A 15163-nucleotide genomic window follows, 5' to 3' on the forward strand; every position below is an offset into this window, starting at 1 on the left:
TTAAAGAAACTCCAATCCCCTCCCAGCCTCCAAAAAAGTCCCCCCCCCCCCAGCTCATGAGAATCAAAGCCCTCCCTCCAGCTCCCCCACAAGACCTAGGTAGGCTCCCCCCACCCCAGCCCTATTTGTATCACTGGTGTTCCTACTGGGGACATTGGGGGTACTGTGAGCTGCTACAGGAGGTCGTGGCAGTCATTTCCAAAGGCCAGCCGCAAGGGGCAGTATCGCTCCTGCCCCTAGTAGGACCACCAGGCATACAGGTGGGGGGGGGGGGCTCTTTCTGGAAGGGGGGTAGGGCTTTGATTCTCATGGGCTGCGGAAGAAGGGGTTTGGAAGCTGGAGGGGGGGATCAGGATTTCTTTAAAGTTAAAATATAGCTATGTGGGTCCCAGCCAATATTCAGCCGGGGCCCTCACAACTATCTTATGCGGGCCCTGACTGAATTTTGACCGGGACCTGAGTAAACTCCGACAGTGATCCGCACCGAATTTAGCCTCTGATATTCAGTGGCCCAGCACTAAATATTGGGAGTTAATCTAGCCGGTGACGGTGAGCTTGGCCAGGGAACACAGGAATTACAGCTCACATCATCATTATTCTAGAAAACGCTCTTATTTATTTAGTTTTGAAAAGTAGCAACACCTTAGGAAGGAGTAAACATTTATTCTGAAATCAAAAGAAATTTAAATAAAGTTCATGCATATTTCTGCTCTCCTCCTTCCCCCACACTGGAAATGGCATTTGTTGAAAACCACATGGAAAGGAAAGGTCATCAATTGAAAACAGAAACCTAATAAATCCAAGATATTTCCAAATGAAATACTTGTGGGAAGCTAATTTCTTGTAAACACCGCATTCGTGTTTCTTGAATACTCACAGATGGTGTAGAATCTTTCATGGTCTTTAAATAAGTGTTTAGAAAAAGCAGCTAGCATAAAGAAAAGTAAAAGTGCAGCAGTTTTGAGCCATACATCTGCAGCAGAGCATGGCGTCCACATATCCACATCCAACCAATGCATCTGAGTAACTTCAACTCCAACCAAAACAAAAAGGAAGGCGCAGTGCCCCGCAGGGTGCAGGGAGCCAAAAATAACATGGCGCCGCGCTCCGAGGCCAGCCGGGAGCGAGCGAGGCGGGGGAAGGGGCAGGACCCCCAACGCTCATGGCTCCCCGCTGGCAAGAGGAGGGGCTACCCAAAAGGGGGTTAAAAGCCCCGGAAAAGGGCAGGAACGACCTCTTCGGTGGCCAGGGTGCGGCGGACTTGGCTTGGGGGTTATTGAGCCAGAGGCTGAAGCGGCTTGGGTATGCCCAGGGTTAAGATATGTTTGGATTTAAAATAAAGCTGCGGCCCAGTTGTGCCACTTAAAGAAATACTATGTGTGAAGTATTTATTGGGGGTTATGGTGGTAAAGAGATGAATGGTGGGCCCGAGGGGTCTCGGTTGCTTATGTTGTAATGCCAGCTGAATTTAAAGCCGCCTCCAGTTCTTTCATGTGAAAAAGAAATGAGAACCTCCATACCTGCTCCACTGTAATTAAACCCTGAGAAGATGCAGGCATGGTTTGCAGAGGCAGAAGTTGGCATAGCAGTCCTAGAAGCAAAGATATCTCCTTCATGCATCTCCAGCAACACACCAGCACCATCTGAGCTGTGACACAACTGTTTTGCCCTTCTTTCACTGCAGGAGAAAAGAAAGATAATTCAGTTTGGGATGAAGTGCCGTTTTAGCGAACACTCAGGGGGGCAATTCTATCAGTGGACACCTCCTTTTAGGTGCGCCAGTGCCGCACGACGAGATCCTATTCTGTAATAACATCTGGGTGCCAGATTCCAATAGCGAAGACTAGTGTAACCCGGTAGACATGTACAGTTTACACTAGCCATAGACCTGATGTAACTTCAGGCCCCTAAATGTAGCAAAGATCCACATAATTTACAGTATTCTGTAAATTGGGAGTTCTGCCCGTGCCCCCATCCACATGTACACCCCCCCTCCCTTGCAGAATAGCACTTAGGGCACTCATGTGCATAAGTGCTACTTTTCTCTGTAGTTACACATGCAAAGAGATGAGTACCTGTGAGCACCTACCGTGTTTCCCCGAAAATAAGACACTGTCTTATATTAATTTTTGCCCCCCCCCCAAAATGCTCTAGGTCTTATTTTCAGGGGCTGTCTTATTTTTCGGGGAAACATCGGGGTTGGCCTGCCTGCCCTCCATCGCTCCCGGAACTAACCTTAAACACTTCCTTTCACCTTCGCAGCAAGCAGCAGCAGGGCAGGCCACTCCTTCCTTCCGTGTCCTGCCCTCGCCTGACGTAACGTCCGCGAGGGCGGGGCATGGAAGGAAGGAGAGGTCTGCCCTGCTGCTGCTTGCTGCGAAGGTGAAAGGAGGCGTTTAAGGTTAGTTCCGGGAGCGACGGAGGGTGGGTGGAGGGGGGGCCCGGCGACCTCGGGTTGGGGGGGCGGCCTTGTCCGGCTCTCGGCGGCCCTGCTTTCAAACAAAAATTTGCTAGGTCTTACTTTCGGGGGAGGCCTTATATCTACCAATTCAGGAAAACCTCTACTAGGTCTTAGTTTCAGGGGATGTCTTACCTTTCGGGGAAACAGGGTAGTTATATACAATTGCCATTTCAGCACTCAGATGTGTCACAATATATGGCGAGGAGAAAATAATAAGTAATTGAATATTCAACACACTATTTAAAAAAAATAGCTAGTTTTATTCAAGCCTGCCTAACAGAGGTCATTTTATTTCCACTTACAGAATGACTTGGCATTGCCTAACTCATGGTGGGAAAAGGGGTCAGGGAATCTGCATTTTAGCCAGGATAACAGCAGTGTTTCTTTAACTGTCTAATCTGAACCCAAAACAATCAGACCTTTTCTCCTTAAATGTTTGTTTTTTGTACGTGCTGCTCTGCATGCATGGAGCTACCTTAAAATCATTTCAAGACATCAACTCTTTCAGAAAAAAAAAAAAAGTGAATGATGTTTTCAAAACATCCAAGGGGCCATGAGTTCAAAAGCCTTTTTGTTTAGAAGCCCTGGATGGGAAAAGGTCTTTTGAAAATAGCACCCTCCTCAGTGAACCATAAATACAGTCATTCAATTGCTAATGAAACTAAGCCTGCACTTAAGCTACCTGCAACATAAAGCAAAAAGGAATAAACATTTTATGTGCCACGGTTCACCAGTATCAGAAGTCTCTCCTTCACCTTACCACAACTTCAAGGCATTTCATGAGTGGACCATAAAGTTCAACATCTCCACCCCATGGTCAGAATGAGAGCTACAGCTATACTTAGAAGGGATAAAACCCAGTTTATCCAAAGAAGTGTAGAAAAAGTGATCAACTGGTGAAAACCCATCTCTATTCCAGTGGCGTACCAAGGGGGGGGGGGGGGGGGGGTGCGGTCCACCCCGGGTGCACGCCACTGGAGGGGTGCCGCGCGCCTGTCCGCTACGTTCGTTCTGTGCTCCCTGTTCCGGGGCAGAGGGAGCATGGAAACAAAGCGGACAGGCGCGCGGCACCCCCCCTCCAGCGGTGTGCACCGGGGGGGGGGGAAAGTCTTTCGCCGGGGGAGGGGGGTCGCACTGCACCCGGGGGGCGGGGCGCATCGGCGATCCACCGCGGGTGTCAGCCCCCCTAGGAACGCCACTGCTCTATTCTACCCTTTTCTCTTTTATACTGCAGCACCAGAGACCCTATTTTGTCTTCAGATTTGTTCATTGATTCCCTAGGGGTTTGTACCTCCAATTTTGTTTTGCACATGCCATGGCAGGAATGAAACTTGTTTAAACTAGGGTATGCCGGGTATGTCCTCAATCCTGCAAACTTACAGCCAAAGAAAATTTCCTTCTGGAGTTCAAAAGTATAACATGCACATGTTACAGATGATTGTGCTTGTCCACTATCTCTATAGGGAAGCGGTGTAATGCACCCCCTCACGGTTTCAGTGAAGAAAGTCTTCCTTTGGTTATTCTTCAGACTGGCTCCCTCTATAATGACGTCCAATTCACAGCAGTCATTTGAAAGAGGTGGCGTGCTATAACATAGTGTTTTACAAGCAGGATTTTCAGCCAGAAGCGATCAACATTTTGCGGACCGCCACTGGTGTTAAACCCAGAAAGTCAATGCTGGGCCACGTCCAGGTACCGGCATTGATTTTCCAGGTTTCCTGAGCCGGCTAATGCATAAAGATAGCAGTGACTTTTATGCGGATAACTTGGCTGGTTAAGTGCTGAATATCGGCACTTAACCGACCAAGTGCTAACTCCACCCTGGAACGTCCCCAAAATAGCTAGTTTTGAGCTCAGCGCTAACGGGTTATTTTCAGCAGCACTAACGGCCAGGAGCTGTTTCTGACCGGTTAAATCGCTTTGAATAATTAACCCCTACAATTTTATATAAGCTAAGTTGACGAACAAAATTATCAGCAATTCTGCAGTATCTCTTCACAAAGTTACCAGCTATCTATATTGTTGATCACTGTCAAAATGTCAACAGGTCTAGAAAGGCACAGCAGGTAGGAAGCACAATGAGTTTATTTATTTGTTGAATTTGTATCCCATATTTTCCCGCCTTTTTGCAGGCTCAATGTGGCTTACATTATGCCATAATGGTGATCGCCATTTCCGGAATGAGAAATACAAAACAAGTGTTACATTAAAATTCATAAATGTTGAAATAAATTATACAGTAAGTTGGAAAGAGAGTTCATTTCAGGCATGAGAGATAAGGGGTGATGCGTTAATGTTCACTGGTGAAAACTGATTGAAGCGGACAGGTGTAGAGAAGTCGGTTTTACCTGGTTCGGTATAGTTATGATGTTAGGTCATTTATGATGGCTCATTATGGTATATCTTTTTAAACAGGTTGACTTGGTGGGATGGACAAACAAAGACCCAACACAGGCACTGATTTGCCATATTTTTCATATTTTTACATTTTTATAACTATGTATATATTTTTTATATTTATACAATATGTTTATGTTTACATGTTCACATTACAGACCCCCTGAAGCAGGTATATTACCAAAACACGGCCCATGTTGGGTCTCTTAATAAAGTTTGATCTATCACCCTACCTGTTGTGCTGTTTAGCTGTGCTACAGATTCTCTCTCTTCTGGTTGGTTTAACAGGTATAGAAAGCCAGGCACCAAGATCCCACAGGCAGAGAACATTGAAAAAGTCATGTGTTCCAGTTGCCCTACCTTTGATGTCTGTACATAGAGTTTCGGATGCCCCTTTTTCTTCTGACAGTTTGTGATGTGCTTGCAACAGTCTTGCCTGAATAAAATAATCATTTGTGTCTCGTGGCTGTATCTCAGTCAGGATCATCTGCAACTGAGCTGCAGTTTCTGCATGGGAAGGAGAATACAGTACTTTAACTTCTGTACTGTTTTTATATTTCCAGTACCAAAACAAGGTAAAAATACTCAAGAAACATAAAGGGGTTTAAAATGTACAGAAACCCCCAAGTATCTAAATCAAGTGACTTAATCTGCACTAAGGTTTTGCCAAACAAACACAAAGAGAAAACAGGGTGAATCGCAGCTGCTGTTGCCAGTAACAAAGTCCTATTCTCTCTGTACCCCTCTCCATGTGCTCTCCTCACCAGCTAGTAGAAGAAATCAATAAGCAGCAAGTCCTACTTGCTGTAGTGGGTCTTCCACTGCCAGCTTCCATCTGAAGTTGGAAGCGCATTGGCCCTTGCAAAGTTCCGACTTCAGTGGGAAGGAACAGCAGCAGGAAAGATCCACCACTCACTCGATTCCTCTTGATGGCTGAAAGCAATCCCAAGGTGGGTATAAAGAAGATAGTGATGCCAGGCGGTGGACTGGATGAGAAGGGACAGTAATAATGCCAGGTGGTCAGAGAGAAGGAAAGATAATGTTGCCGGTGACTGATGGGGAAGGGAAGGTAATAATGCTAGAAGTGGATGGGGGGAAGGGGGGGAAGAAAGAGGGGTGATGCCAGAGGAATAAGTGGGAGAATGAAAGGGAAGACAGTGATGCCAGGTGGTAGGAGAGCAAAGAAGTGATGCCAGAGAGGTAGAGGGAGTGAAGGGAATAATTATGTCAAGGGGTGGGTGGATGTCTGAAGAGTAGGGAAGATGATGACGCTGGGGAGTGGAAGAACAAAGAGGGTAAAATTTGGGAACCACTGCCTATAGGTTAAATGTGACAGGATTCTAATAAAGCCCATAATGCAAATATTCAGAAAATGCCGAACTCCTAAATTTATGTTCCTAAATCAGCCTCCTAAATTTATATCCTATTTTCAGCCAAACTAAGCAGCATAACTTTTCAGCTGAAAATTCATCTTAAAAGCATATAAGTTATGCTTATAAATTTAGGCTTGCCATTTTTTTGCCTAGATTTCTGAGCCTAGTACTAAAGATCAGTGCTAAACTTCTAATTTCTGTTCCCTGCCCTAAATTCCCCCCCCCCCCCCTTGTTGCCACACATTTTATGCTCCTAAATTTACGAATTTAATAACATTTTGAGAAACATTTATGCACTCAGAACTAGTAAAGTTTCAAAGAGGCCAATGAGCATAACTCGCAAATAAATCCTTTGAATATCAGGCTCAAAGTCTCCATGTAGTCATTGGCAATTGAAATTTTCAAAAGAACAGCATGGCAGTTTCTCCACTCACTCTCAAATTAAATCCATGTGTGAAACCATTTTAATGATTTATCTTCCCACTGTCACAACACATCTGTTTTATGATTAGCAGACCGATGGCTAGCAGTGCTGTACTAGGATGGAGCTCCTATGACACAAGGAGGCTGCAGCACTTTACAGCACTGATTCCTAGCATGCCCACCATATCATTTGCATATATTCCCTATGCATACAATTAGGTCTCATTTATATTCATTCACTGACTAAGAAGAGCATTTTCGATATGATGGCCAAATCCAAGTTTGGACATTTTGCACAAAATGTCCAAAATCTGAATAGGAAAGAAGGTCATTTTCGAAAAAGAAAAATGTCTATCTTTGTTTTTCAAAAATACTGTTTTGAACAAAGTTTTGTGCTTAGAACGTGTTGGGGGGTTTTTTGGTCCATTTTTCAAAAAAAATAAGTGCAAAACATAGAAAATCAAGCCATTGGGATGTAGGAGGAGCCAGCATTTTTAGCAGACTGGTCCCCCAGAAATCCCAGGAGAGCAATGGGGCACCCTAGGGGCACTTCTATACATATCTCACCTTTACTCCCTTATCGTTTCCCCTGAGCCCTCCAAAACCCACCACCCCCCACTGTAAACCACTACAACAGCCCTTATGGGTGAAGAGGGCACCTATATGTAGGTACTGCAGAATTTTGGTGACTTTGGGAGGGGGTCACAGTTTCCACCACAAGTGTGACAGGTAGAGTGAGATAGGGACCTGAGTCCCCCATTCCATAGTGCACTGCACTGACCACTACATTACTCCAGGGACCTGCACGTTGCTCTAATAGACCTGACTATAACATCTGAGGCTGTCAAACAGGCTTGTATGCCGTATTTTTATTCACATTTTTGGGGGGTGGGAGTGGATCAGTGACTACTAGGGGATATTGGGGGGGGGGGGGGTCAGCCCTGATTCCCTCCAGTGGTAATCTGGTCATTTAGGGCACCTTTTTGTGCCTTATTCATTTGACAGCCAGACCACCATGCTGAAGCCACAGCTGAGTTCGGGGCTCCCCCAGCGTACTTGGGGGGCCTCCTACCGAGTGGATCAGCGCTGCGGACTGCCCGAGACCGCCCGAAGCCCCCTGTTGCCTCTCGGCCGTTGTCCTTGGATAGCCTGGCACTGCCCTGGCTGAACAGTGGCCGGATCCTGCATCGATGGGAACGCCGAGCAAACAACTGCCCGACGCGGCTGCATCGGCCTCACCTGGCGGTCTCACCTGGTGATAGTGCCCTTGAGTGCGCCGCGCATCCAGGAAGGCCGTTCGGATGCCCGCCTGGCACGCTCACAAGAGAACTGGAGAGGAAGGAACAGCGTGCGGGGAGAGGCAGCGCACGGAGAGACAGGAGAAAGCTGCGAGGAGCAGCCTGATGGTGGCCATGAGGTGCGGCGCGAGGACCGAATGGCCTCTGGCCGGAGCCGCAGCACTAAGCTGCTCACAGGAAGGAACAGAAAGAAAACCGTGTCCAGAGCTCTGCGCTCAGGACATCACTCTCGAGCATCTGACTGTCAGTAATCTAACTATCCCAAATTGACATCAAAACAAATACAATCAAAATACTCCTAGCAATATACTCCCTCACACTGACCCACTTAACACTATCCATTCCACTTACAGAATATAATATCATACCCACCCTGCAAAACCACCAAAGACTAATCAAACACTCCACCAAATCAAAGATTATCTAAATACAGTCAATGCCAACAAAATGGAAGGAAAGATCACAACAAACATACACCACCCAACAAACGACAACTTACAAAAATCCACACAACATCAAACCTAGCATCCCAATACCAAAATATCCAAGTGGGCTACATTAATGATAGGTCTATAGTTAACAAAACAACAACAATATCAGACTGGATTAACTCAGAACCTCGATCTTATCTTCATCAGCGAAACTTGGATCCACAGTCAAAAGGACCCCATAATCTTCGAACTATACCCTCCAGGTTACAAAATCACTCACTGGACCAGACTGGAAAAGAGAGGTGGAGGCATAAACTAATCTACCAAGCACAATTCACTACCGAAACCATCGCCAAGTCCATAACACCCCAACTAGAAATTGCTTCACTCAGCATCCAAAACAAATCCCTGATCAACTGAACTGCGTCCTGTTTTAGAGACCACCCGGTAACTGGAACGAAAGCCAGCCTATCTTCACGGACTTCATCTCAAACACTTCTGTAAACAACTCCACTACACTAATACTAGGCGACATAAACCTTCACCTAGGACATATGACAACGGATGGACAACACGAACTGACTCCGTACATTATCTCAATCACTGGGAGGATATCACTGGGAGGATAGATGCAGAAGCGTACTAAACGAAATAGCACCCTTAAAGACAAGAATATCAAGAAGACAAAGCTCGATACCATGGTTCAACGACGAATTTAAAAAACTCAAAACACAATTCAGAAAACTTGAACGAGCATGGAAAAAATAAAAGATGAACATACACTCAATGCATGGAAACAAATGCACAGAAAATACAAACATGCAATTAGACAAACCAAAAGGGCCTACTACAAGACTAAACTAGGACCGGATAACAAAGATCTGAAGAAACTATTTCAACTCGTAAATAAGTTACTAGACACCACCCCTGTCAACACATCCAACACAGACATCCCACCTGCAGACAAACTGGCTACCTACTTTAAAGACAAAATAACAACACTACGCAGCACTCTTCCTCATCACAACACCGACATCGAAAACCTCTTCGACGACGTGGACCTAATCCTGCACTAACCAGTTAGCGCGTGTTAATGATGATGTACTAACTGACTGGCATAGGGACGGCTACTCTCGGGCCCCCCCCAGACACGCCCTCCTCCAACAAAAAATTAAAAATATTTTTGTGCACGGTTAACACAGGCCGACTTGGAACTTACCACAGGATGCCTGAACATATCCCATGGTACGCCATTTTAAGCTGTGGTAAGCCAACACCAGTGCTTACCGCAGCTTTTTTTTTAACACAGCTTAGTAAAAAGGGCCCTTAAAGATATTATTTAAAAAAAAAAAAAAGGAGAGAAAATGGCAAGCATAAAAATGATTCACACATTTCCACATGCTCTCATGTTAACTTCTCCCAAGCAGCCTCTATGAGTTACAAAATGATATTAGGTCACTAACTGAAGAATTAATACCTGGATCAGTGTCCATTGGTATGAGGCCTTCTGGTGAAGAGCTGTGAACAACTGGAGACACCACAGCAGAAAGTGAGTAGGACATCAGGATAAGTCTTGCCACTGTCTGTCTCCACTGTGTCACCATTGCCAGGTTCCTTACAAGAAGTACATTCAAAGTCAGAAACGGCCAGCTTTCAAATTAAATGTCAAAAATATTACAGCAATAAAGCACCTTCAGTCAACTCAACCCTCTTGGTTTCAGTACTGGTGGACAAACAGTCAGGGGAGTATATTAAGGGCAATAGTAAATTTAACCTGTAAAGCAGGCCCCACCACATAAAATGGGACCTGCAGTAAACAGCATGTATTAAATGAGCATTAGCTTATGCTAATGAAGATATGAACATAAGCATTGCCATATTGCAACAGACTGAAGGTCCATCAAACCCTGTAACCTGTTTCCAACAGTAGCCAATCCAAGTCACAAGTACCTGGCGAGATCCCAAAGAGTAAAACAGATTTTATCTTACTCATTTGAGAAATAAGAAGATTTAGGAGATTGTCCAAACCATTTTTAAAACCCTGATAAGCTACCTACTTTTACTACGTTCTCTGGCAATGATTTCCAGAGTTTAACTACACATCACCAAAAAGCCTGTAGTAAAGTGATGAACAAAAAGAATTACTGAGTGAGCACTTACTGACACCTATTTTGTTCATCGCCTTACTACAGAATTTTCCTTTCACCCCCCACTTCAACAGGGAGCAAGAACCCATATTCTCTGTCTATATTCTATATAGATCTGTCCATTTGAAGTATGGCAAAGAAACACCAAGCTCCTAAAGCTGCAGCTCTCATTATAGCTTCAACCTCTGCCCAGACTGAATGCTTGGTCCAAGACAAGATTCTGGTTTCATGTGATAAATGTATACACATTGAATCCCTCGTGAAAGAAGTACAAGAACTAAGAGAGGAGGTCACAAGACTAAGAAGCATCTGTGACAACCAGAAATTCATCCCGGAGATGCATGTTGAAAGATTGGGGATCCCCAGTAAAGGGACAGAAGATCCTGTGCTGAAAGAGGATAGATGGACACAGGTCACCAGATCCTGTAAAATCAACCACCAAACTCCATCTTCTATTGAACTGAAGAATCAGTTCGCAGCCCTGGAGGCAGAAGAGCTACAAACATCTTGAGAAAAGGAGGAAACAACAATCAAGCCACTGGATCGGTGGCCAATAAGAAGTGAAAGGTAGTGGTGGCTGGTGACTCTCTTCTGAGGGATACTGAGGCGCCCATTTGCCGAAAAGACATGATGTTCATGGATGTGTGCTGTCTGCCTGGTGCAAAGATTCGAGATGTAGAGGAAAGACTGCCTAGACTCATCAAGTCTACTGACCACTATCCTATGCTGCTCATTCATGTCGGTACAAATGATACTGCTAGGTATCCTACTGAACATATCAAACGTGACTTCATGGCTCTAGGTCAGAGGGTTAAGCATCTGGGTGCACAGGCAGTGTTTTCATCAATCCTTCCTGTTGAAGGTAAAGGCCTATGAGGGATGCTCGTATCCTGGAGCAAAATGTGTGGCCGTATGATTGGTCCTAACGCCAGCGCATCGGTTTCCTAGAAAATGGGATGATTTTCCAAGAGCTACTGAGCGGTGATGGTGTCCATCTTTCAAAAAAGGGACATACTGTCTTCAGTAACAGACTGGCTAAAGAACTAAAGAGGGCTTTAAACTAAATTTACTGGGAATGGGAAAGAAATGCACCTAAGTCATTAATAATCCTCAGGAAGATAAGACATCAAATACCCTTTTAGAAAGCGGGGGAAAAGAGTAATACTTGGAGAGCCTTGTATATCAATGCCTGTAGTATAGGCAACAAATTCTAGATCTAGAGGCTGCAATGATAGAAGCCGACTTGGATCTAGTGGCGGTCACAAAGATGTGGTTCACGGAGAACCATGACTGAGATATAGTTATACCTGGCTATAATCAATTCAGGAAGGACAGGGTAGGAAAAAGGGGTGTGGCACTGTATATACAAAAATAATATTAAAGTGACAGCGTTGTAGGATATATGGGGTAAGGAAGAACTGCAGGTTATACTGGTAAAAGGGAAAGGAAAATGTATTTACACTGGTGTAATATACAGGTCACCTTCACAGTCAGAAGAAATGGACAGAGACTTAATTGAAGACATCCACAAGATAGCTAGGAAAGGGGAAGTACTACTGATAGGTGATTTTAATATGCCGGATGTTGACTGGGGCGTCCCTGCTGCAGGGTCGTCTAGAAGCAAAGATCTTGGATTCTCTACAGGAAGAATGGTTTCAGCAGTGAGTAATGTAACCGACGCGGAATGGCGCTATTCTAGACCTGGTGCTTACAATGGAGAGTATATCTCTCATGTTACGGTGGGAGATCATTTGGCATCTAGCGATCACCGAATGGTGTGGTTCAATATTAAAACAAATGAGGAGAGAGCTTACTCAAGACTGAAGGTCCTAGATTAAAAAAAAAACAAACAACTTTGTCAAGATGGGGGAATTTCTCAAGGAAGAGTTAGCTGGATGGGAGCAGCTGAAGAAAGAAAAACAGCAGTGGGCAAAACTGAAAGGAGCTATTTTAAAGACAAGAAGCCTTTATGTTAGAAAATTACATAAAAGAAAGAGGAAAAGAAGGCCACTCTAGTTCTCAAATGTAGTAGCTGAAAAGGTAAAGAAAAGAAGGTTGGCCTTCTTACGTTACAAGATGACTCAAAAAAAGGAAGACTACTACTTACTACTACTACTTAACATTTCTAAAGCGCTACTAGGGTTACGCAGCGCTGTACAATTTAACATGGAAGGACAGTCCCTGCTCAAGGAGCTTACAATCTAGAAGACAGGTGTACAATCTAAAGCTTACAATCTAAAAGACAGGTGTACAATCTAAAGACAATCTAAACAATCTAAAGACAAGTGTACAGTCAAAAGACAAGTGTAGAGTCCGTCTGATAGGGCATACTATATTTCACGAAAGGTTAGGTGCCGAAAGCAGCCTTGAAGAGGTGAGTTTTAAGCAGAGATTTGAAGATGGGTAGGTAGGGGGCTTGGCGTAGGGGTTGAGGAAGACAGGCAAAAATACTTGAAAAAGCTAAGAGAAGCTGGAAAAGTTGTTAGGAAAGCGAAGAGGCAATTGGAAGAAAAGATAGCTGATACGGTAAAACTGGGGGACAAGACATATTTCAGATATGTGACAGGAGGAAGTACCATAACAGCATTCTGAGGCTCAAAGCTGAGGGGAGGAATATGTAGAAGCAGATACGGATAAAACAGAACTGCTTAACAATTATTTTTGTTCTTTGTTCACGGATGAAAGGCTAGGAGTAGGACAGCAGAAAACAAATGCTAATGGGGACAGATGTATGGTAGACTGGGACCAAATCTCAGAAGACTGTGTTAGTGAAGAGCTAGTTAAACTAGAAGTAGACAAAGCGATGGAGTCTGATGGGATACATCTAAGGGTACTCAAGGAACTCAAAGATGCTCTGGCAGCTCCGCTGCCTGACTTCTTCAGTGCTTCCTTTGAGTCCAGAGTGGTCCCGGTGGACTGGAGAAGGGCAGATGTGGTCACTCTGCACAAGAGTGGAAGGAAGGATGAGGTTGGGAATTACAGACCTGTCAGTCTGACATCGGTGGTGAGTAAACTAATGGAAATGCTTCTAAAGCGGAGGATTATGAGGTTTCTCAAATCGAATGGACTGCAGGACCCGAGGCAGCATGGTTTCACTAAAGGCAGGTCGTATCAGACAAATCTAATTGATTTCTTGGACTGGGTTACCAAACAGCTGGACGTGGAAGGGGTAGATTTGGTATGCTTGGATTGTAGCAAAGCCTTTGACAAGGTTCCGTACAGGCGACTGATAAACAAATTGAGTGCCCTCAGTATGGATCCTACAGTGACTAACTGGTCAAAAACTGGTTAAGCAGGAGGAGACAGAGGGTAGTGGTAAATGAAGCTTGCTTTGATGTTATCAGTGGTGTGCCGCAGGGGTCGGCCCGGCTCTCCAACATCTTTTGAGCGATATTTATTTATTATTTAATTACATTTGTATCTCACATTTTCCCAATTATTGGTAGGTTCAATGTGGCTTACAGATATCTAGAAGTAAGTAGATTACAAGTTATATTGGTTCGAAGAGGATTACAGTAGTATTAAAATGGAAAGGTCACATTGTTGGTTATAGACATGTTTGGGTAAAAAGGTATCGTGTTATAGATCCAGCTGAGGGACACACATCTTGTTCAGTTCTGTCCACTGCCAGGTTGTTTAGTGTTAGCCGGTGATTCACCTGGCTTTGTGGGGTCGTCGGAAAGGAATATTCTAAATAAGTGAGCTTTCAAGTGTTTTCAGAAAGTTAGGCACCTCTTCAAGAATTTGATGTCTTTTGGTAGTGTGTTCCAGAATTTGGTGCAGATGAATGAGAAGCTAGATGTGTAAGCAGACTTGTATTTTATGCCTTGGCATCTCGGGAAGTGGAGGATAAGGTAGGCTCTTGAATCTTTGATAGCGTTACAAATTAGTACATCTATTAGGCTAGTCATGAAGCTCGGAGAGAGGCCAAAGATTATTCTGTAGGCCAGGGAACCTATCTTGAAGGATATATGTGCTTTGATCAGTAGTAGCCAGTGTAGTTTTCAAAGTAAAGGCAATGAGCTTTCAAATCATTTTTTTCCAAATATGAGTCTTATTGCTGTATTTTGTGCTGTTTGTAGTTTCTTTATTTGTTCCTTACATTCTGCATAGATTCCGTTGCAGTAGGGACCATGGTTTGGACAGGGTGCGGAATGTGTCTTTTGGAAAGTAGTGTTTGATGCGTTTAAGTTTCTACATTGTGTGGAACATTTTCTTTGTGGTGTTTGCTGCCTGCTTGACCAGGGATAAATAGCGATCTATGGTGATTCCTAGAATTTTCAATTTATCTGCTATTGGGAGAGAAGATCCCATGACTTTGATGGTTTCCAAGCAATCAGTGTTGTAAAGTGATGTAAGTATCATGTTTTTTCCCTATTCAGTTTCATTTTGAAGGTTGATGCCCAGGATTCCATAGTGTTTATGCTGTCTGTGATTCTGGAAGTAATTTTGGATAGTTCGTTCTTGAAGGGGATAGAGATTGTTACGTCATCAGAATAAATTAAAGGGTTTAGGCCTTGTTTGGATAGAGTTCTGGCTAGGGGGACCATCATTATGTTGAATAGAATCGATGAGAGTGGTGATCCTTGGGGGACTCTGTACTCCACAGGGTAGAAATTTCAGAGATTACTTT

At 44.2% G+C, this 15163-nt stretch overlaps 1 protein-coding gene across 1 annotated transcript in view; it reads right to left on the reverse strand.

Annotated features, from left to right (window-relative positions):
• The window catches only part of THADA (THADA armadillo repeat containing), a 649870-nt gene that overhangs the window by 522358 nt on the left and 112349 nt on the right, over positions 1–15163 (reverse strand). The window contains 3 exon segments of the mRNA XM_030195792.1: positions 1521–1678; positions 5219–5365; positions 9861–9997. Of these exon segments, the coding sequence (XP_030051652.1) occupies positions 1521–1678; positions 5219–5365; positions 9861–9997 (442 nt within the window).

The sequence above is a fragment of the Microcaecilia unicolor genome, chromosome 3 (genome assembly GCF_901765095.1).
Source record: "Microcaecilia unicolor chromosome 3, aMicUni1.1, whole genome shotgun sequence".
Lineage (NCBI taxonomy): Eukaryota > Metazoa > Chordata > Amphibia > Gymnophiona > Siphonopidae > Microcaecilia > Microcaecilia unicolor.